The sequence below is a fragment of the Narcine bancroftii genome, chromosome 3 (genome assembly GCF_036971445.1).
Source record: "Narcine bancroftii isolate sNarBan1 chromosome 3, sNarBan1.hap1, whole genome shotgun sequence".
In the NCBI taxonomy this organism is placed as follows: Eukaryota; Metazoa; Chordata; class Chondrichthyes; order Torpediniformes; family Narcinidae; genus Narcine; species Narcine bancroftii.
Genome location: NC_091471.1, coordinates 16,024,764 through 16,046,765, shown reverse-complemented (window position 1 = coordinate 16,046,765; position 22,002 = coordinate 16,024,764). Strand labels below are relative to the sequence as shown.

General features: G+C 46.8%; 1 protein-coding gene across 1 annotated transcript in view; it reads left to right on the top strand.

Annotated features, from left to right (window-relative positions):
- The window catches only part of gfra4a (GDNF family receptor alpha 4a), a 233,090-nt gene that overhangs the window by 149,298 nt on the left and 61,790 nt on the right, over positions 1-22,002 (top strand). Inside the window, exon 4 of the mRNA XM_069923528.1 lies at positions 5,682-6,027. Coding sequence (XP_069779629.1) covers positions 5,682-6,027 — 346 coding nt within the window. The remainder of the gene's footprint in view (positions 1-5,681; positions 6,028-22,002) is intronic.

Sequence of the window (22,002 nt, the reverse complement as noted above, 5' to 3'; positions counted from 1 at the left end):
CCATTTCAAGTCAGAAGATCGTCACCTGAAAGGTCCCAGCGCAGGAAGGAGATCATTTGCTGTATAGCCCATGTTCCTTTGAACTGCAATAAATTTTTGGAGTATTTCCCAATGACCAGAGCATTATGTTTGGAAGAGGAAGAAAACAAGCACGTGAAAAAAAATGCTTGGCATTCCTTCTTCACACACTCACCATGATCTGCGGGCTTGGGAGGTTTAACCCTATCCTGCAGCGTGAGGGTTAAACCTCCCTAGGTTCCCAAGGAAGGTGCAGGAAGAACGGAACAGCCAGTTGCTAGAACAAGCTAGGCACAAATGAGGGCCAAGAGCTCTCAATAAATAATGACTGGGCCATCAATTAAAGACACTCACGACCCCGTTCTAAATTTAAATGTTTAAATTTAAATTTAGACATAAGCACGGGAATAGGGCCTTTTGGCCCATGAGCCAGTGTCGCCCAATTACACCCAATTGACCTGCAACCCCCACCCCCACCCCACCCCCGGTACGTTCTCTGTCCCCACTCTCTCACTTTTGAAGAATTCTGTCAATAACAAAAGCCTGGGTCCATATCCTGCAACCCCTACCCAAGTGCTATCCCATTATCAAGAGCACTGAGCGAACTGATGGATGGGCAATAAATGTTGGCCCTGTCAGTGAAGTTCACGTTTTATATTTATTTTTAACGTGTCTCTTCATTCACACTGAAGAAAAGAAAACAGAGATATATAAAGATACACAAAGTGATTACCTTCATTTGAAACAATAATATTCAACAGAAAGTGTCAAAAGTAATTTATCTGTTGACATCTTCCAAATAACTTATTTGCGCTCTTTTCTATTCTACTGATATTGTGAGGGTGTTAATCACCTATCAAAATGATGGCTGTGGTGTTCTTGAACCCTCCAGACCTGAGGATAAATTTAACTCAGGTTGCCTGCTGACCCAGACTGCTACTTAAAAAGGAGTGTGAGTCCTTGGGCGGCATGGTTAGCTCAACTCTATTCCAGTGCTAGCCACCCGGGTTCGAATTCAGTGCTCCTTGTGTCTGCGTGGGTTTCCTCTGGGCACTCTGGCTTCCTCCCATCCATCAAAAATATACAGGGTGACAGAATGTGGGTGCACATGCTCATAGGCCAGAATGACCTGTTACCATGCTGTACGTCTAAAAGCTTTTTCAACTGCAATCTCTGGGAAGTGGGTATGATTTTGAGATGACTCCTACCTATTACCGCTGCACAATTAAATTAGACTTACTTTTTTTATGGAGGTTTTACAAGCCACATGAAGGTGTGGTTGCAAAGCATTGATTGGAACACTTGGTGCTCTTGAAGCTTCCAAAGCCCCTGATGGTCTCCAGGTCATTCAACTGGTTGTGAGTAGTCCTCCATTATCTCAACCAAACATGTGCAGACTGTCTTCACTGACTCAATGCTCCTGAGCCATTGTTCTTTTGAATATTGAACTCCAGGCATCACCCACTGGGTTCTTCACTGCTGTCTGAAGGAACTCTCTCATCCCCTTCCAGGTTCCTCATCTCAGTGGCTCAGTGGTTACCCTGGTGGCAATGTCTCTCATTCTTCACAAATGACTCTGGTGGCCATTGCAAACAGAGATGGTTACTGGAGACCATTGCAAACACAGATGGTCACCAGAGGCCATTGCAAACACCGATGGTCACCGGGGTCATTGCAAACAAAAATTATCACTGGGGCCCATTGTAAACGCAGAGGGAAGGATCTAAAACTAACTGTCCTTTTTGTATAAGAGATGAAGAAGGGAAAGGCTTGTTTGTCTAGATGCACATCAATATTTATCTTTGAAGAAACAGTGGGAAAGTGCATTGCAAATGAACAAGGGTCTCTGGCACTCCACCTGATGAAAGATGCACAACACTGGTCAATGTTCTCTTACCTGTTGCACTCTAACCTCACAATCTCTTGAAGGCTGACCTCTACCTCTATCCCACTGCTGGTTACCCTTCTCAGCAGGGGCTAATCAATCGGCATTGTAGAAAATGTGCATTCACACCAGAGGCTGAATTTACCTTAGTGAAAATACACAGAAATGCTGGAGGAACTCAGCTGGTCTCGCATTTTGGAGATATAATCAAAAAACAGGAAGGCTTCTGAAGAATAGCAGAAGGAGGAATCTAGCACCGTGGTTCTCAACCATTTTCTTTCCACTCACATCCCACTTTAAGTATTCCCTATGCCATCAGTGCTCTGTGATTAGTAAGGGATTGATTAAGGTAATACGTGGGTGGAAAGTAAAAGTTTGAAAACCACTGTTTTAATCGTCCCTAATTGACTCTTTATGTACATGGTTTCATAACTCCAAAGGAAATGGGCCGATGACAACTTTTCTCAAGCAAAATATTTCAGTAACAATTGGGTCTCGAGCAGTGATTCTCAACCTTCCCTTCCCCTCACATCCCACTTTAAGCAATCCCTTACTAATCACAGAGAACCGATGGCATAGGGATTACTTAAAATGATATGTGGAAAGAAAAAGGCTGAAAACCACTGCTCTCGACCAAGAGTCAAAAGGTGTTAATTTGATATGTTAAGGGGAAAAGTGAAAATTGATTTTCCCTCTGTGAAAGGAGACAGATGGAAATGGGAAGAGAGAGGGAAAGAGAGAAAGAAATGGGGCTGAAATTTAATGGAAACCGGAGAGGTTAATGCCATCCAGTTGGATGATGAGGTGTTGTTCCTCCAATTTGCAGGTGGCCTCAGTCTGGAAATGCATGAGGCCATGGACAGACATATCAGCAAGTGATTGGATGGGGAAATGAAATGTGTGGCCATTAGGAAATCCACACTATTGCGGCAGACAGAGCCGAGGTGCTCAACAAAGTGATCTCCTAGTCTGTGCCCAGTCTCTCCGATGCAGAGGAGACCACAATATATCTTTACCTCCTATCGACGCAGCGAGACCAGCTGAGTTCCTCCAGTATTTCTGTGTGTGTTTTTACTACACAATCACAGTGTCTGCAAACTTTTGTGTTTTGGTTAATTTACTTTACTACCCCTAAATCCCTGAACTCTTGTCATCATTTTTCTCCAAACAGCTTGTCCTATTTTCTTGGGACCTTTGCTCTGACACTACTTATTTCCATTGCTGCCTTAAACATCCCAAGGGCACAATGTAGAATTTCAGGGATGGGATAGCCATTGGAAAGCAGGTAGAGCTCCTGCCTTCTTGCCGATGAGTGGCTGCAACCACAAAGTTTGCACCAGAGCTGTTTGTTCCTTCTAATGACAGCTGTAAGCTAATGAGGGGAACTGTACTGAAATTCTGTCTCCTCCTCCTGGCCAATGACATTTCTATAGAACCATAGATCACCACAGCATCGAACCAGGCCCTTTGGCCCATCTAGTCCGTGCTTAACTAAGTCCCGTGATACCTGTCCAAATGTCGAAATCGAGCCTACATTCCCCACTTCAGCTGACAGCTCATTCTAAACTCTCACCACTCTCTATGCAAAGAAGTTCCACCTAAACATCTTACCTTTCACCCTTAACCCATGTCCTCAAATTCCTGTCTCACCTGACCTCAGTGGAGAAGAGTTCTGCCTGCATTGATTCTATCTATACCACTTATATTTTGTTTCTGAGAGGAAATCGCAATGGATTACAGCAAAAAAAAACACACACACTTTGGAAAGCCGTTATGTGCGTAGAATGCAGTTCCTAGAAGTAGAAAGTAGCAAGATGACTAGCAACTACTGAGCAGCAAACATCTGTCCCCTTATCCATTTTTCACAATCCTTCATTCCACTGTTAGCTTCACCACCCGGGTTTAAAGCCCAGACGATAATTCCCAAACTCTGGATTATCCTCTCCAACCAATTTTCTCTTCCTTTAACAGTTTCCCTGAAGTTATCTCAATCAATTTTTTTTTGGTGGGGGTCTACTTTCTTTGTCCAGCATTCACTGTGATCCGCACGTCACTCTTCAAGACTTTCTGCCGATATCATTTGTCATTACAACACACCATGAGCAGTGTTTGAACCATTTGGACTTGGATTTTTATTTCTTCATGACAATAAGACCATAAAGTATAGGAGCAGAATTAGGCCATTCAATCCATCAAGTTCACTCTGCCATTCCATCATGAGCTGATCCATTTTCCCACTCAGCCCCACCTTCTCCCCATAACCTTTGATACCCTGACTATACAGATACCTATCAATCTCTGCCTTAAATACACACAACGACCTGACTTCCACAGCTGCCCATGGCAGCAAAATCTAGAGGAGCACCATTCTCTGGCTGAAGAAATTCCTCTGCATCTCTGTTTTAAATGGTCAATCCTGAGGCTGTGCCCTCTTGTCCTTCGCTCCCCTACCATGGGAAACAAATTTGCCACATCTATTCTGTCCAGGCATTTCTACATTCGAAATGATGTCTCCGTCATTCTTCTGAACTTCAAGGAGTACAATCCAAGAGCCGTCAAACATTCCTTATATGCTAATCCCTTAATTCTTATGAATCTTCTCTGAACCTTTTCCAATTCCATCACATCCTATCTTAAATAAGATTCTTAGCCCTATAGAAGAGCTTAATGTGCTGGACTCCCACCTTAACAGTGTGGTGTGTGTTAGCTGTCAGGAACAAATGAGGTGGTACCTCACCCACCGCAATGGCCTTTAACGGTGCACCACTGAAGGTGAAATCTTATATTAGCCAATGCAGCAGTCTGATTGGCTTAATTGTTCACAAGCATTCAAAGACACATTGTCACCCAATAATATCTTTGGCTAATTTTATTGCTTCTTCAAAGGCTCGCTGCACATTGTCTGAATTCTTTATTTAGGCTGGTATCCCTTGGAAACAGTATAGGCCATTAGGTGTACTAATCCTGGGAGCCCTATTCCAGCATTATTTCCCTATAGTCTAGCAAACTACCTCCCCTTCAGTGCCTGCCCAACTCCTTTTGGATTTTCCGTTCTGAATGCTTTGTCTCCAATATTTCTATGGGCAGTACATTCTGAACCATCTGATCAAGATTTTCCTTAGCATTTCTTTTTATATCGTTTGTCTCTCACTTTGAAGCTGTGTGTCCTAGAACCATCCACCAATGGGGAGAACTTACCTTCATTGAGCCAACTGAAATCCATCACGATATCGAACACCTCTATCATATCTCTTCTCAACCTTCATGATCCCAGGGTGAACAAGCAGCACGAAGAAACTATCTTGCCTGGTTGTCTTGTTGCTTGAGTGCAAAACTTGTCATTGGACCTCTGACTGATATCTCCTTCAGTCTTGGCTGTGTCACCTACAGTCTACAGGCACCTCATGTCCAGGCTTGGTGCCACCAATTACTTCTTGATGTACATACGTACATTCAACTGGATCAATTGAACAAAAACAAAACACTAACCATTCACCTCAATTGTCCTCAAGAGGTTAGGCTGCAAACATCATAGCTGATACCTCATTACAACACCAGTTCCAACCAACTCAGTAGAACTTTGGGGATGTTCCAGAGACTCATCTGTGTTCACTGAAGTCTTATCTTGCAAACTGGATGTTATCTATTCAGGGGACCTCATTTACTTTACAAACCTTTCATTTGTGACCACACCATGTATCATGACTGACAGCTGCTGTCGCTTCAGTTGCCACAAGGTCTATAGGAAGATTCAATGTTTGTCCAATTGGTTTCACAGGGTCTGATGTCGGTGTCACACGAGCCAACCGTTGCCTGGATGCAGCCAAGGCGTGCAACGTGGATGAGTCATGCCAAAGGCTGCGGACGGAGTACGTCTCCTCATGCATCAAGCGCTCCCGCAAGACGGAGGCCTGTAACCACCTCAAGTGCCACAAAGTCCTCCGCAAGTTCTTCGACCGCGTCCCTGTCGAGTTCACGCATGAGCTGCTCTTCTGCCCTTGTGAGGACACGGCGTGCGCGGAGCGCAGGAGACAGACCATCGTCCCATCCTGTTCCTATTATGTCAAGGAGAAGCAGAACTGCTTATCGCTGCTGGAGGCGTGCAAAGTCAATGTTATTTGCAGGTAAAGAGATTGGAGACGGTACCTCTGGGAGCAAGTTTCTTCAGGGATGGAGTCATTGAGGAGATGGAGGGCATGTGAGGTGTCGGGGTGAAGTCATTGAGGAGATAGAGGTGTTCTACCTATGAGAGCCAGCACACACGGTAGTACACTTGGTCTCAGAGTTGTCTGTGCCTGTTAATACTCAGCCATCTGAATTACAAGGTTCACATTCCACTCTAGACCCAAACACAAAAGTCTAGGCTGGAAATCCAATGCAGAAATGAGGTACTGTGGCATCAACATAATCTTTCAGATGAAACATTAAACCTATATTTCCATATATACTGTCTCAGGTAAATGTAAAGTACCCAATAGTCTTATTTTCAAGAAGAGATGAATGAATGAATTAAATTTATTTTCATATGCCTTACAGGTTCATAAACACAACATATAACACATTAGAATAGAAAAAAATAAATGTAAGGAAGAATAAAACAATAGATCATAATAAATATTTACAGTTGGAGTAAAATTAAGTATACTGATATTTGGGTGTCTTTGAGCCATGTCATTCATGGTGAAGTGAGTGCAAAGATATTCAAGAGCTCAATAACTGTTGGAAAAATACTGTTCTTAAACCAGAGGTGCCAGACTTCAGGTTTCCGTACCTTACTGCCTGAAGGTAGCAGTAAGAGGATGTTGTGACCAGGGTGATGGGGCCTTTAATAATGTTTTCAGTGCACAGGAGGTTGGTGCCCAGGGTAGACTTGCCAGGTTCGCCGTGTTCTGCATGGGCCCACACACATTTTCAAACCAGACTGTGATGCCACCAGTCTACTTTCCTCAGTGCCCCTGTAGAAATTCGATAGAGGGTTCAGTGATGTACCAAATCTCCACAAACAAAGGTATGAAACAAAAAGTCTGCAAGAGTATAAATACTGGAAGAGGAACTCAGCAAGTCACACAGCGTCCATAAGAGGTAAAAACATAGAACTGATGTTTTAGCCCTGAGCATTTCTTCAAAGTATGAATAAAAAGCACCCAAGTGCCTGAATTAAAAGGCAGGGAAGAAGGAAAGAAAGAGCAGGGGGAGGAGCACAGAGTAACAAACAGAAGGTGGATTGGAAGACAGGAGAGGAAAGGTGAGAATTAATCAGGTGAAGGGGTGGCTCTGTGAATGCAGAGCTGGAGGCAGGGCAGTGGGAAAAGGAAGAGAGAGAGAGAGAAAGAGAGAGAGAGAGAGAGAGAGAGAGAGAGAGAGAGACAAAGCAAGGGAAAAGGAGAAATAGGGATAGAAAGGATGGGGGGGGCAGCGACCCAATGAAAACCCGAGAAGTCAATGTTAATGCCATCCAGTTGGAGCCTTCTTCACGATTGCCTCGAGGTGCTAGCCTCATGAGGGCAGGTGAGACTGTTTTCTTCCCAGTGCACTGGCCAATGTTTATTCCCCATTGCTTCTCTGGTTATTTTTCCACTGCCTAAGTGTAAATTTGCAGCAGGTTTCCTCGATACAACAGTAACTACACAAAAGAAGTATGACATTGACTAGAAAGCACTTTGGAGGCTTCTGAAAGGGTTGTCCAGGCTGCTCTGTGCAATAAAACTCCTAATATCTGGCACAATGGGATTGGTAGATGCCGGATAAATGTATTTTCCAGTTGCTTGAGATTTACAATGTCTAATAATAATTTAAGAATAAACAGTTTAAAAGACAAAAGACAAAAATTCTGTACTGTCTTACACTGAACAAACTTCTCTTGCATGAATATATAAACCTTAAAGCATTTTGTTTTATTTTCAGACACGTTAGATCTTTATTCCTTGGAGCGTAGAAGGCTGAGGGGGGGATTTGATAGAGGTCTTTAAAATTTTGAGGGGGATCGATAGAGTAGACATAGATAGACTTTTTCCATTGAGGATAGGGGAGATTCAAACTAGAGGACATGAGCTGAGAGTTGGGGAGGGGCTAAAGTTTAGGTACAACACAGGGGGAAGCTTCTTTACTCAGAGAGTGGTGTCTGTGTGGAACGAGCTTCCGGTGGGGCCAAGTACAATATTATTTTTTAAGAAAAATTTGGATAAGTATGGAAAAGGTATGGAGGGTTATGGGCAGAGTGCAGGTCAGTGGAACTAGGAGAGTATAAGTATTTTGGCACGGATAAGAAGGGCTGTGATGGCCTTTTTCTGTGTATATGGTTTATTCTACTGAAAGCCCAAGCCAGGTGGGCTGTACATGTGCTTGGAAAGCTAGACAGCCAATTGTGTCAGGGCAAGGGCTCAGTCGGAGGGCAGAAGAAACATTACAAACTCTGCCTCAAAGTGTCCTTCAAAGGCCTGGGTGTCAACATCAACACGACCATCCAGCTTAGCGTAGCAAGATCACCACAGGAGCCCATGCAGCTGAAGTCAGGTGCATTATGGAGGCGCAACGAGAGCGTGCTGTGCACAAGGCCTGAGCAGCATCCACTGCCAAGACAGCACCTACCCACCTGTGTCCCACATGTGGGCAAGCCTTCAGGGCCCGGATTGGCCTTACCAGTTACCTGCGGACCCACTGCCACCAATCTCCCATTTGACTTTGAAGCCATGGGCATCTTCGACTACAAAGGACAAACATCAACCACAACATTCTTTGAAAATATAAAAGTCAGGTTTGGATAGATTTTTACGGAGTAGGGGAATTGAAGGATTTTGGGGAAGAGGCTAGAAGAAAGGAGAAATAGGGTTAGAAAGGTTGGGGGGGGGGGAGTGCTAACAGAAACCAGAGAAGTCAATGTTAATGCCATCCAATTGGAGATGTGCAGGTGGAGATCAGCCTATCATCATATCAGCCACAATCTCATTGAATAGCGGAGCAGGCTTGATGGGCCGGATGGGATTATTAGTCTCCTCCCCACCCACCCCCCCTCCCCCGCCCCCCAAGTTTACAGACAAAACCTCTGACTGGGATGACTCTTACTAAGCAGGGATCAGGAGACACTGTAAGAGAGCCTTCCCCAATGTCAAGCGGCATCAACCAGCTCTTCATCCTGGGCGATGCCATCGCTGTTTCACACAACTTTATTCAAACAAGCAAAACATAACCAAGGCTGAATATTTACTCCCATCTTCATCAAAGGTTTATGTGTAACTTCAGAGAATATTTACTTTTACAATTTTAACCTGAAGTATTTTTTACCTATTATTTTATTCTTATTTATTTTAATTTATTTATTTATGTTCCTCAATTTATTTTGCTGGTTGCTTGAGGCTGCCATTTGCTTGAATTCTGGATGCCAGGGGTTTTACTGTATTTTGATTCATGTCTCCAGTGATCCGAGTTTGAACCTGTCTATGTGACTGCATGGTTTTCCCCTGCGTGCTCCAACTTTCCTCTCTCATCCCAAAGTCATTGGGTTCATTAAATTACCTCCAACAGAAGTAGGTGGCTGGCGGCATAATCTGGGGAGTGTTGATGGACACATAAGAGTGTGATACAGAAACGTGCTGGAGAAATTCAGCAGGTCACGCAGCTTCCGTAGGAAGTAAAGGGTAACCAGTGTTTCGGGCCTGGGCCCTTCGTCGCCCAAATATCTGCAGACTTTCCTGATAAGATGTAGGTTTTTAGTATTTTATATGTCAAACATGAAATCAAAAGGAACAGAAAGATTGAACACAAAGTAAAAAATAAGTCTTTGATACATGATGGCTATAATCCCTGTCTCCCCCCACCCTCCCATAAAAAGTAAAGAAATATGCCCCAAAGAAAGAAATGAAGGGATGAAAAAAGAGAAGAAAAGACTAGAAAGAAAGAAACAGGGATTGTCGGGAGTCCGTTGTCTACCCCACAAAAATCCACATTTTCAAAATTTACTTAGCTCTTAAAGGGGTATTAGCATGGGTGAAATGGGATGCAAGCAAAGATTTACACCTGCATTTTGCAAATTTCTTTCTTTGGCTTGGTTTCGCGGACGAAGATATATGGAGGGGTAAAGACCACGTCAGCTGCAGGCTCGTTTGTGGCTGACAAGTCCGATGCGGGACAGGCAGACACGGTTGCAGCGGTTGCAATATGGTTGCAAATATGGCTGCCATATTTGGAATCGCATGTCACAATTATTTCTTAAGTTATAAGTAATCTTCTCAAGGGGAACACAGCTATGCATTTCCACATTCCAACGGCCTGTACCTAAATGGGAAGCAGACTTCTATTTGTATAATTCCTGACCATTGCCAATGCAATCTTAACAAATATTATTTGATGTTTGGACAATTTCATTGCAGACTACAATATTCCCCAATAATTCTGGGTTCTGTGGAAATTCAATTCCTGTAATTTGCTCTAAAAGATTCCCCAGATCTACCCACCTTGGTACATGAATGTAGAAAAGTTCTTATTGTAGCGGCAGCTACCCTGCTACTGAAAGAACACACAACCAGACGGGTTGAGCTCAGTGAGCAGAAAAACTGGTTTATTGCTGGCTGCCGGGCTGGACTTTTACTCCCAGCTCGGACCTGGCTGAGAACTGAACTAGGGGGCGCCGACGTCACTCGGGCATCACGTGGTCCCCCAGAGTGGGCTTCTGAGCCCGGTGCTGAGAAGAAGGGGAAACCCCCGATGGCGCCATTTTAGCTAGCTGCCCCACCTCATGGATTACAAGCTGGAGTGGTTTGCCTGCCTAGTGGCATGCCGTCACACAGCACCCCCCCCCCCCCCAGAACCGGCGCCAATGTCCTTTTTAGCTGGTCGGCCTCACTTCTTGGGCTGGGTCACAATCACTGGTTCCGTGGAGTCGAGGTGAGCTGGCTTCAGCCTGTCCACAGTAAACAGCTCCCACCTGCCACTGATGTCCAGCGTGAACGTAGACCTGAACACTGGACAACACTGTACGTCCCCTTGTAAGGTCTCTGCTGAGGTGCCACGGGCAGGCCCCACCAAATAAAGATGTACTCTACAGAGGGCTGCTCGCTGGGGATGTAAGATGGCCGTGTGCCGTGTCTCAGCAGCGGTGGAGGTGCGAAGGAGTCCAAGTGGGCTCACAGGTGGGGAAGTAGCTCATGCGGTGACCGCTGGGGGTTGTGAGGCTCGTTGATGAACTCACCAGGCAGTGCCAGCGGTGCGCCGTAGACCAGCTCAGCTGATGACGCCTACAGATCCTCCTTGGGCATGGAGCAGATGCCCAGGAGCATCCAAGGCAGTTCGTCCACCCAGTCAGGACCGATGAGTCGGGCCATAAGTGCCGACTTAAGATGGCGGTGCAGACGCTCGACCAGCCAATTGGCCTTCGGGTGATAGGCCGTGGTGGGGTGTAGCTCCATCACCAACCTGTTAGCAAGTTGTGCTCAGAGCGCAGAGGTGAACTGGGCACCCTGATCGTTGGTGAGGTGATTCGGAATGCCGAACCGGGCGATCCAACCGTGCAACAGCGCTCCAGCATCGGGATCGCCTCGGGCCAACAAGTGGTGTGGTCTACCCCCATGAACAGGTAATGGTTGCCCCGGGAAAATGGTAAAGGTCCGACTATGTCCACGTGAATGTGGCTGAACCATTCCCAGACATGCTCGAACTCTTGCACGGGCGCCCTGGTGTGCCTGTGCACCTTGGACATCTGGCAATGGGTCCATGTTCTGGCGCAGCCCGCGATCTGCTTCCACAGCCCATGCCAGATGAACCACTCTGCCACCATATGGACCATGGACCTGATGGATGGGTGCGAAAGGTCATGGATATGATGGAAGACTTGCCTGCGCCACTGCTGGGGCACCACTGGCCACAGGGTGCCCATGGAGACATCACACAGGACGGTGCCTTCGCCGCTAGGAGTCGGGAGGTCTCAGAACTGCAGGCCCATGATGACAGTCCTGAAGGCTCACGTTTCCTCATCGGATTTCTGGTCCCGGGCGAGCTGGTCGAAGTTGAGGCCGAGTGTCAGCGCGCAGATGGCCGGTCATGAGAGTGCATTGGTGGCCACATTGTCCTTCCCCGCCTTGTGCCGAATGTCAGTGGTAAACTCCAACACGAAGGAGAGGTGACACTGCTGGCAGGCCGACCAGGGATCCTTTGCTATCGCGAGTGCCTGAGTGAGGGGTTTATGGTCAGTGAAGATGGTAAAAGTCCTCCCCTCCAAGAAATAGCGGAAATGCTGCACCCGCCATGTACATGTCCAATAACTCACGATCGAAGGCGCTATACTTGCGCTCTGGTGGGCGGAGAAGCCGGCTGAATAATGCCAGCGGCTTCCATTGTCCATTCACCTGCTGCTCCAGGACAGCGCCGACAGCTGTGGCAGAGGCATCAACAGAGAGCGCCATATGCAGGTCGGTGTGCGGGTGGGCGAGCATGGTAGCCTTCACGAGGGCGTCCTTGGTGGCCTCGAATGCACAGCAGGCCTCTGGGGTCCAGGTGAACGTTTTGTGCTTGGTTGTGATGAGGGTGGATAGCGGCTGCATAATGCGTGCAGCTCCTGGGATGAATCGGTTATAGAAGTTGACCATACCCACGAACTCCTGCAGCTCCTTGAGGTTGTCCAGGTGTGGGAACTCCTTGATAGTGGAGACCTTCGTAGCGGCGGTCATGGCTCCCTCGGCCGTGATGGTATGGCCCAGGAACTGCATGGACTCTTTCCCGAACTGGCACTTGGGTTGATGGTGAGGCCGAAGTCGGTCAGCCAGGAGAAGAGGGCGCACAGGTGGGCCTTGTGTTGCACCCAATCCCTGTTGGGAATGAGGATGTCATCCAAGTAAATGAAGACAAAATCCAGGTCCCTGCCCACTGAGTTCATGGGGTGCTGGAAGGTCTGAGGGGCGTTCTTTAGCCCGATCGGCATGTAAAGGAATTTGAACAAGCCAAAGGGAGTGATGATAGTCATCTTAGTTATGTCCTCAGGGTCCACCGAAATTTGTTGATACCTGGGCACCAGGTCAACCTTGGAGAAAACCCTCGCACCGTTCAGGTTGGCCGTAAAGACCTGGATGTGAGGGATGGGGTAACGGTCAGGAACTATCGCCTCGTTTAGCCATTGATAGTCTCCACAGGGGCACCAGCCGCTGGAGGCTTTCAGTACCAGTTGGAGTAGCGAGGCCCATGGGCTGTTGGAGTGCTGAATGATCCCAAGCTCCAGCAGATGCGAAAACTCTTCCTTTGCCACCTGGAGCTTGTCAGGCAGGAGCCGGCATGTCTTGGCATGAACCGGTGGACACTGGGTGGGGATGTGGTGGAACACCCCATGGCGCAGTGAGGCAGCGGAGAACTATGGCCTGAGGAGGGCCATGAACTCATTCAGGATTCGCTGGAACCCGTCTCTGGGCATGCTGATCGTGGCCATCTGTGGCTGCTCTGTGCAGGAGGCGTCGAGGCGAACAGCCTGGAAAGTCCGGGCATCTACCAGGTGCCTACCTTGAATGTCCACCAGGAGGCCGTGGGCAAGGAGGAAGTCGGCACCCAGGATGGCGGTTGGAAGGGACGAGACGGTGAACCTCCATGAGAACTTTCACCGGCCGATCTGGAAGTGGACTGTCTTGTTCCCATACATCTGGATCTCTGTTGCGTTGGCTGCACAGAGGGGAGGTCCTTGAGGTTGGTTCCTGGACTCGATGGCCTTGGCTGGGATGATGCTGATCTGGCCCCCAGTGTCAACGAGGAAGCGCCGGCCGCTGGCTGACTCTCGCAGGTAGTGGAGGCTGTGTCCTTGGCCAGCCGCCACAGCCATTAACAGTGGTGGCCTGGTCGTTTCCCCGGAATGAGCAGGGCTGACGACACTTCCAAGCCTTGGCTCCCCAGTGCTGGTGGTAGAAGCAGAGGCCTGGAGCGGATACCGTGCCCATGGTTATGCTCTTGGTGGCCCCTGCAGGGGCCAGGTGTTCTATCGCAGCGCTAGAGGCAGGCTTGGCATGGTCATGCCTGTGTATCGTGACCTGCTGGACCACCGAGCCCTTCGGGAATCACTCGAGCCATAGCACTTCAGCCTTCTGAGCAACCTTCTTTGGGTCAGTAAAGCTCTCTTGGGCCAGTAACAGCCAGATGTTGTCGCTCAAAGAGTGGGCAGTTGATGTGATCACCCATGAGCGTGAGCATCTCGTCCATCAGTTCCACCAGGGACCTGTTCCCAAAGGCGTCGAGGTGCAGCATCCGAGCGGCATGCTGGCATCTGGATAGTCCAAGGGATCCGGTGAGCACTTGCTTAATGGTCCCATTTTTGTCTTTGGTGGGTGGGTGCTGAACGAGGTGCAGCACACGTTTGGCGGTGGCCTGGTCCAGGGTGGCGACCACATGGTAGAATTTGGTCATGTCGGACGAAATCTGGCGGAGGTGAAACTGGGCCTCCGCGTGACCAAACCAGGTCTCCAGCTCCTGAACCCAGAAGTCAGGCAGCTTGACGGCTGTAGCGCTGATCCCAGGTTCGCTCATGTTGGGTACCAGTTTGAACTAGTCAGGCTCACCAATTGTAGCCAACTACTCCTGAAAGAACACACAACCAGACGGATTGAGCTCAGTGAGCAGAAAAACTGGTTTATTGCTGGCTGCCGGGCTGAACTTGTACCCCCAGCCCCGGACCTGGCTGAGAACCGCGCTGGGGGGGCGGGGGGGACGCTGACGTCACTCGGGTGTCACGTGGTTCCCACATCACGGGCTTCTGAGCTCAGTACTGAGAAGAAGGGGAAACTCCTGACGGTGCCACTTTGGCCGGCTGCCCCACCGTGTGGTTTACAAGCGGGACCAGTTCCCCTGCCTATTGGCGAGCCGCCACAACATCTCACCACACCTAAAGCATTGATTTAAATGTAATTTAGCTTTTGTGATGTGAGATATAACTGGTGCAAAAAGTTAACTTCCAACAAACTATATCTTACATTTATTGTATTGGCCATACAGTCCCGGCGTAGATCAGACCAGTTTTGATCACCAAAACTTGTGCTTAAACCTAATTGCTATCTCCATCTAGACTTGTGTACTCCCATGTTTAGGCATCCTCGTTTGCAGTAAATAATACATTGCTGAAGTAAATTTCTTTGTGGTTCCCTTTCAAATCAGAATCTCCAGATCACTGCACTTTGATAAAGTAATTTTCGGGCCCAATTTATCCCTTAAGTATACCCTTAACTGAAAATAGCAGAATATTGTATGATAAGAGATTAGGTTTCAGGGAAGTTAGCCAGGAAATAGGATTGTTCCAAGTCAGATATGGATAAAATGGATTGTAAAGGAAGATAAATCTGAGAAATCATCAATTTTACTTTTCTTGATTTCCTGGGAAATAAAATTTCAAGAGAGGTTTCAACCAATGCTCAATGTCAAATCATGCCCTTTGTTGACAGGACTGTTAGGCTGGAGTTAAAAGGAGAAACTGGATAGGCTGTTCTTTTTTCTCCCAACTGAATGGTTATCTTAGGCCTATAAGATCATGAAAAGCATTGATAATGTGGATAGTTGCTATCTTTTTAACAGGGTAAGGGCAGCTGAAACTAGAGGGTTGAAGCTGAGAGGGAAAATATTTAAAAGGGAGCATAAGATCATAAAGCATAGGAGCAGAACTAGGGGCTATCGTGCCTGCCCCACCATTTAATCATGAACTTGTGGCCACTGGAATTGCAGTGGACAGGATGAAATAACCACACAAGGCATTTCTAGAGTGAATCAAATGGATTTACTCTTCATCACCCGCGCAACCTTTTAAAAGCCAGAATCACACACTCAACACCCGCTGATGTCGGATGGCCGGTTTGATGCCTCCTGGGAGTTGTAGTGTCGCCATAGTGCTACAACATGCTGATCCATTTTCACATTCAGCCCCACTGCCCGGCCTTCTCCCTATAACCATTGATGCCCTGGCTGGCTAATCGAACCTATCAATCTCTGACTTAAATACAATGACGCCCTCCACAACTACCTGTGGTGACAAATTCCACAGATTCACTCTTTTCTTTGGCTTGGCTTCGCGGACGAAGATTTATGGAGGGGGTAAAAAGTCCACGTCAGCTGCAGGCTCGTTTGTGGCTGACAAGTCCGATGCGGGACAGGCAGACACGATTGCAGCGGTTGCAAGGGAAAATTGGTGGGTTGGGGTTGGGTGTTGGGTTTTTCCTCCTTTGCCTTTTGTCAGTGAGGTGGGCTCTGCGGTCTTCTTCAAAGGAGGTTGCTGCCCGCCAAACTGTGAGGCGCCAAGATGCACGGTTTGAGGCGTTATCAGCCCACTGGCGGTGGTCAATGGGGCAGGCACCAAGAGATTTCTTTAGGCAGTCCTTGTACCTTTTCTTTGGTGCACCTCTGTCACGGTGGCCAGTGGAGAGCTCGCCATATAATACGATCTTGGGAAGGCGATGGTCCTCCATTCTGGAGACGTGACCCATCCAGCGCAGCTGGATCTTCAGCAGCGTGGACTCGATGCTGTCGACCTCTGCCATCTCGAGTACTTCGACGTTAGGGGTGTAAGCGCTCCAATGGATGTTGAGGATGGAGCGGAGACAACGCTGGTGGAAGCGTTCTAGGAGCCGTAGGTGGTGCCGGTAGAGGACCCATGATTCGGAGCCGAACAGGAGTGTGGGTATGACAACGGCTCTGTATACGCTTATCTTTGTGAGGTTTTTCAGTTGGTTGTTTTTCCAGACTCTTTTGTGTAGTCTTCCAAAAGCGCTATTTGCCTTGGCGAGTCTGTTGTCTATCTCATTGTCGATCCTTGCATCTGATGAAATGGTGCAGCCGAGATAGGTAAACTGGTTGACCGTTTTGAGTTTTGTGTGCCCTCTTTTCAATCTTCTTCAGCATGATGCTGAACCAAGCCATGAAAGACCCCAACAATGAAGACGCTGTTTACATCCAGTACCGCACGGATGGCAGTCTCTTCAATCTGAGGCGCCTGCAAGCTCACACCAAGACACAAGAGAAACTTGTCCGTGAACTACTCTTTGCAGATGATGCCGCTTTAGTTGCCCATTCAGAGCCAGCTCTTCAGCGCTTGACGTCCTGCTTTGCGGAAACTGCCAAAATGTTTGGCCTGGAAGTCAGCCTGAAGAAAACTGAGGTCCTCCATCAGCCAGCTCCCCACCATGACTACCAGCCCCCCCACAGATTCACTACTCTCTGGCTAAAGACATTCCTCCGCATCTCTGTTCTAAGTGGACGTCCTTCAACCCTGAAGTTGTGCCCTCTAGTCCTAGATTCTCCTGCCATGGAAAAAAAAACCTGAGGAACAATTTTTTATACATGGAATGAAGTACCAGGGAAATTGGTAGAAGAGGGTAAAATTATGGCATCTCAAAGACTGGGTACATGTCTAAGAAATGTTTCAACGGATTTGGACCAAAAGCAGAGAAATGGGACTAACTCAGTTTGGCAACTTGGTTGGCGTGGACAACTTGGGCAGAATGGCCTGTTTCCGTACTATGTGACAACGAGTTGATTCCCACCTCCCAGCCTCTCCACCCTCTCCTACTTCATTTTCACCCTAGGTATTGGAGTTCCAAATACACCAAAGAAGGAATTAAATTTGCCTGTTTCAGGCTGTTGTAATATCTTGACATAAGAGAAATTTGTGCAATATCAACATGTCTCCTCGGAGAGGCGTGAGACTATCCTTAATAAAAAAGTCATGCAGACCCAGTGTTGGGAGATAGTTAGCCAAATAACTCTAGTTATCCAAAATCGGATTCTCCGAAATCTTCAATTATCTGAATTTTTTTAAAAATTTGGATAAACAAGGATTTTTTTTGGTGAGAATTAAACTTTATTTTAATGCTTTAAAAGCCTTCCCTTGTTGCTTGTTGTATAAACACTGTTACAAGTGATTTACTGTTGCTACTGGGCTGTTTTAAAAACCTTTATCAGAAATGGGCCTAGTCTCGACCATTTTGGATAATCGGAGTTGTACTGTACATAATTTTACACTGTTGGAATATGCAGTGTTTGACGAAAGTCATAACAGTTCAGAGAAAATCATTTAGCCTCAACTCCACCAAACAGCCCTGTGGTGCGTCTGTCTTTATGCTGATTCTGCCATCCTGCTCGTACAATAGATAACAGGACTGGCAAAGAATATTGCTTCGCATTACTGATGAAGATGAAAGGCCGTTAAGCCAACCCAAATTCAGAGAGGCCTGAATCAGATATCGTAGAAGGGCTCAATCCCAAAACATTAGTTATATATCTGTCGGGCACTACCAATTGCCCCAATAATTGCAACGACAAAGACTGAGGGGAACAATAGGCTTTATTGCACAGAAAACTTGAGCTGGCTCGGATCCAAACTAGGGAAGTGCAGGGAAGGGAGAGGTGGCCCAATCTTTATGGCCTGGTTCCCAGGGGAAGAGACCAGGTAAGAGTGTCATCAGGGGGCAGGCCAGCCTGAGCCAATTAGCATACACAATCCATACCATTGCAATATCTTTATCTTTGGTATTTAAAATACACTGTGTGGCCCTGCTGAGTTTCTCCAACATTGTGCTTTTACTTCATTCAGAGTGTCTGTAGACTTTTGTGTTTTATTCTGAATCAGACTGGTTTAGTCATCTGTCAAAGACAGATCTAAGTGATTCATCTCAGATGGTCTGACATCTAAAGGAAATGACAATTTACAGCGGTAACTCGGAGAATGGGAGGCAATTGTATCTGGAATGGCAATTGTTTGTGAATGGTGAATTGTTTCACTGAGTGGGATTTCACTGTCTGGGATAATCTTTCCCAGCTGCCATAGGAAATTTACGAAGGAGAGCAAAATTATTCAATGTGTTGTCACTGTGCCAATTCCACTTGCCAAACTGGATTAGTGAGAGTAGATTTAGTCCAGGATTCATGGGTGTAGATTTAGTCCAGGATTCGCGAGGGTAGATTTAGATCAGGATTCAAGGGGGTAGATTTAGTCCAGGATTCTTGGGGGTAGATTTAGTCCAGGATTTGTGGGGGTTGATTTAAACCAGGATTCGTGGGAGTAGATTTAGTCCAGGATTCATAGGGGTAGATTTAGTCTCAGGATCATGGAGGTAGATTCATTCTCAAAATTTGGGGGAGTAGATTTAAAATAGAGATGAAAGAGGAACTGCTTCTCGCAGAGAGTAGTGAATCTGTGGAAGTCTCTGCCCAATGAAGCAGTCGAGGCTGTCTCATTAAATATATTTAAGACACAGATAGATTTTTCCACTGAAGTGGAATTAAGGGTAATGGGGCCGAGTCCACGGCCAGAACCTGTTTGATGGGCCAGGTGGCCGACTCCCGCTCTCATTTCTTATCTTTTCAGGAATCTTCCTCCTTCACTATTCTATTCTTTAAATGCACATAATAATTCTGATACGATAGGTGTTTCTGCCTCTTGTGCCCTAATTGGCCATGAGTTCCAGACTCCTGGGTGGAAAAAAAATCATGTACTACTAATGTTACTGTTGACCTTAAATTTATGCCCTCTTGATTTATTCCTCTTTGCAAATAAAAGTAAGTCCATCGTATCTACATCTAAATGCCCCATAATTTATGATGATGAACATGTCTGAATTTTATCAATTAAGTCTGTCTTTGAAATTGAAGACGCCTACAGATGATGAAAATCTGAAATAAAAACAGGAAATGGATAGCTACTTGGATCGCAAAGTAGAGGGATCCAGGCCTGACGGAGGCAAATGAGATTAGATAGACATCATGGATGAGCTGGGCTGAAAGACCCATTTCTGTGCTCTTTGTTTCCATCACCCCTAGCACTGGAAACAGCCACCAGGTCAGGCAGCATCTGTGGAAACAGAAACCTAGTTGATGATTCAAGTCAAAAGGGAGAGTACAAGATCCCTTTATTGTCATCTAATAATATATGTAAAGCAGGGGAGGCACGGTTGGTGTAGCGGTTTGCGCAATGCCTAAACAGCAGCAGCAATCGGGACTGGGGTTCAAATCCCGCACTGTCTGTAAGGAGTATATACGTTCTCCCTGTGTCTGCGTGGGTTTTCCCGGGGCCTCCAGTTTCCTGCCACCGTTGGAGACTTACCAGGGGTTATAGGTTAATTGGGTGTACATTGGGCAGAATCGACTCAAGGACCAAAATGGCTTGTAACCAGCCATGATCCCGTTGAATGGCGGAGCAGGCTCGAAGGGTCGAATGACCTACTCCTGCTCCTATCTTCTATGTTTCTATTAAAGGTTACGGAGAGAAGGCGGGGACGGGGTACTGAACTTTAAGATCAGCCATGATCCCGTTGAATGGCGGAGCAGGCTCGAAGGGTCGAATGACCTACTCCTGCTCCTATCTTCTATGTTTCTATGTATGTCTAATTTTTTTTTTTATGTAGTATACACAAAATTTACTTTTATCTGCCACAAGGGAAAGAAAGAAAGACTCGCCATTAGTATTGTCCAATGCCTAACAATAAGAGAAAGAGAAGCAAAAGAGAATCCCTTAAGAGACACAGAGTGTCCCTGGATTGGTCTCCGGCTCTCTAGTGGAGTTTCACGTAAATTGGTGGAGACTAGAAGGGCCGATATGGCCTGTTTCTGTACTGTAAATTGATTGTCATCCCTCCCGCAGCCTCTGCACCTTCACAGACACCAGTTCAATTCATTGGTAACCCGAGCTCCAGATCCAAACCTCCGACCCAAGGCCCTTCAGGAACCCTCCTTGCCCCCAGCACCCTTTGGAATCCCAGTTCCAAAATCCAGCTTCCATGAGCTGATCTCCAGCAGTCCACAGACTGGTGGGATTCCTTCAACTCCAAGCTACCAACAGCCCATTACCTGTGTGTTTCTTCAGCCACACAGCCCTTGTTGGTCCACTGCCGTGATCACTATTCTGTACGTCTACATTTTTTTTTAATGAACTCATTTCTGTTTGCTAGTTATTACTGCATATCCTCATTTCCAGCAGGTTTGCAAAGGTGTCTTGCCCAGTGGCCATTCTGTAAACATCAGAACAGGAGGACATTCTTTGGCCAAGAGGAAGCAGGGGCCAAAGCAAAATCAATCCAATGCTCTATTGATATATGTAATATATTGGCATCTTAATCAACTCTGAAATCAAGGCACTTCAATAAAGCTATTGACTCGTTGGAGTTGAACAAGAAAGTCTGCGGATGCAGGGGTCTATTGCAAAACCCAAGCATGCTGGAGAAACTCCACAGGTCAAACAGCATCCATAGATTCGGATTCATTGTCCGAGAACATACATGACATCACACTCAACCCTGACATCCCTTTTCCCTGCGGCCGAGACAGAATTACCACTTACTGGCAGCGCAAAATGAAACCCACTCAGGCTACACATGTAGACAAAAAAAATGTAAACAAATTGACAGTGTAATACAGAGCGAGAGAGAAATCGGTCAATGAAGTGCAAAAGTTAGTGTCCTTAAATAATTCCCTGATTGAGTTTATTGTTGAGGAGTTTGATGGTGGAGGGTAGCAGCTGTCCCTTGTGGCACCTCCACCTCTTCCCTAATAGTAGCAGTGAGAACAGAGCATGTGCTGGATGGTGTGGATCCTTGATGTTTGCTGCTGCTCTCAGATGGCAGCGTCCCCTGTCGATGTTCTTGATGGTGGGGAGGAGGATTTTACCTGTGATGCCCTCGGCTGTGTCCACTACCTTTTGCAGGGCTTTTTGCTCAGTGGGGGGGAGAGGGGGTGTGTGGAGTTAAAGGTCATGAACATTTTAGGCCTGGGCCCTTCATCAAGGTTTGAACTGTGTGACCTGCTGAGTTCCTCCAGCTGGTTTGTTCATTGCTGTTGGCTCATTGAACATGCCCAACGTGGTGATATGTAATTACACCACTTGGTCACCAGGGGTCATCCCGGTGACCTTGTCTATAAAGCAGTCCAGAGCTCCAGTCTAGCCTTCCAGGTTTGTCTTGCAGAGAGACAAGACCTCTTAGTGTACATATTAGTTTATTATATTGCGCTGCTGTTGTGGTTATTGTCAGTACACCCTACCCCTTACTAAAACTTTTGGGTGATAAATTATGGATGAGAGGGGGTTGGAGGGTTATGGGCAAGGGAGTGGGTTGGTGGGACTAGTGGAGTTTCACATAAATTGGCGGAGACTAGAAGGGCCAGTA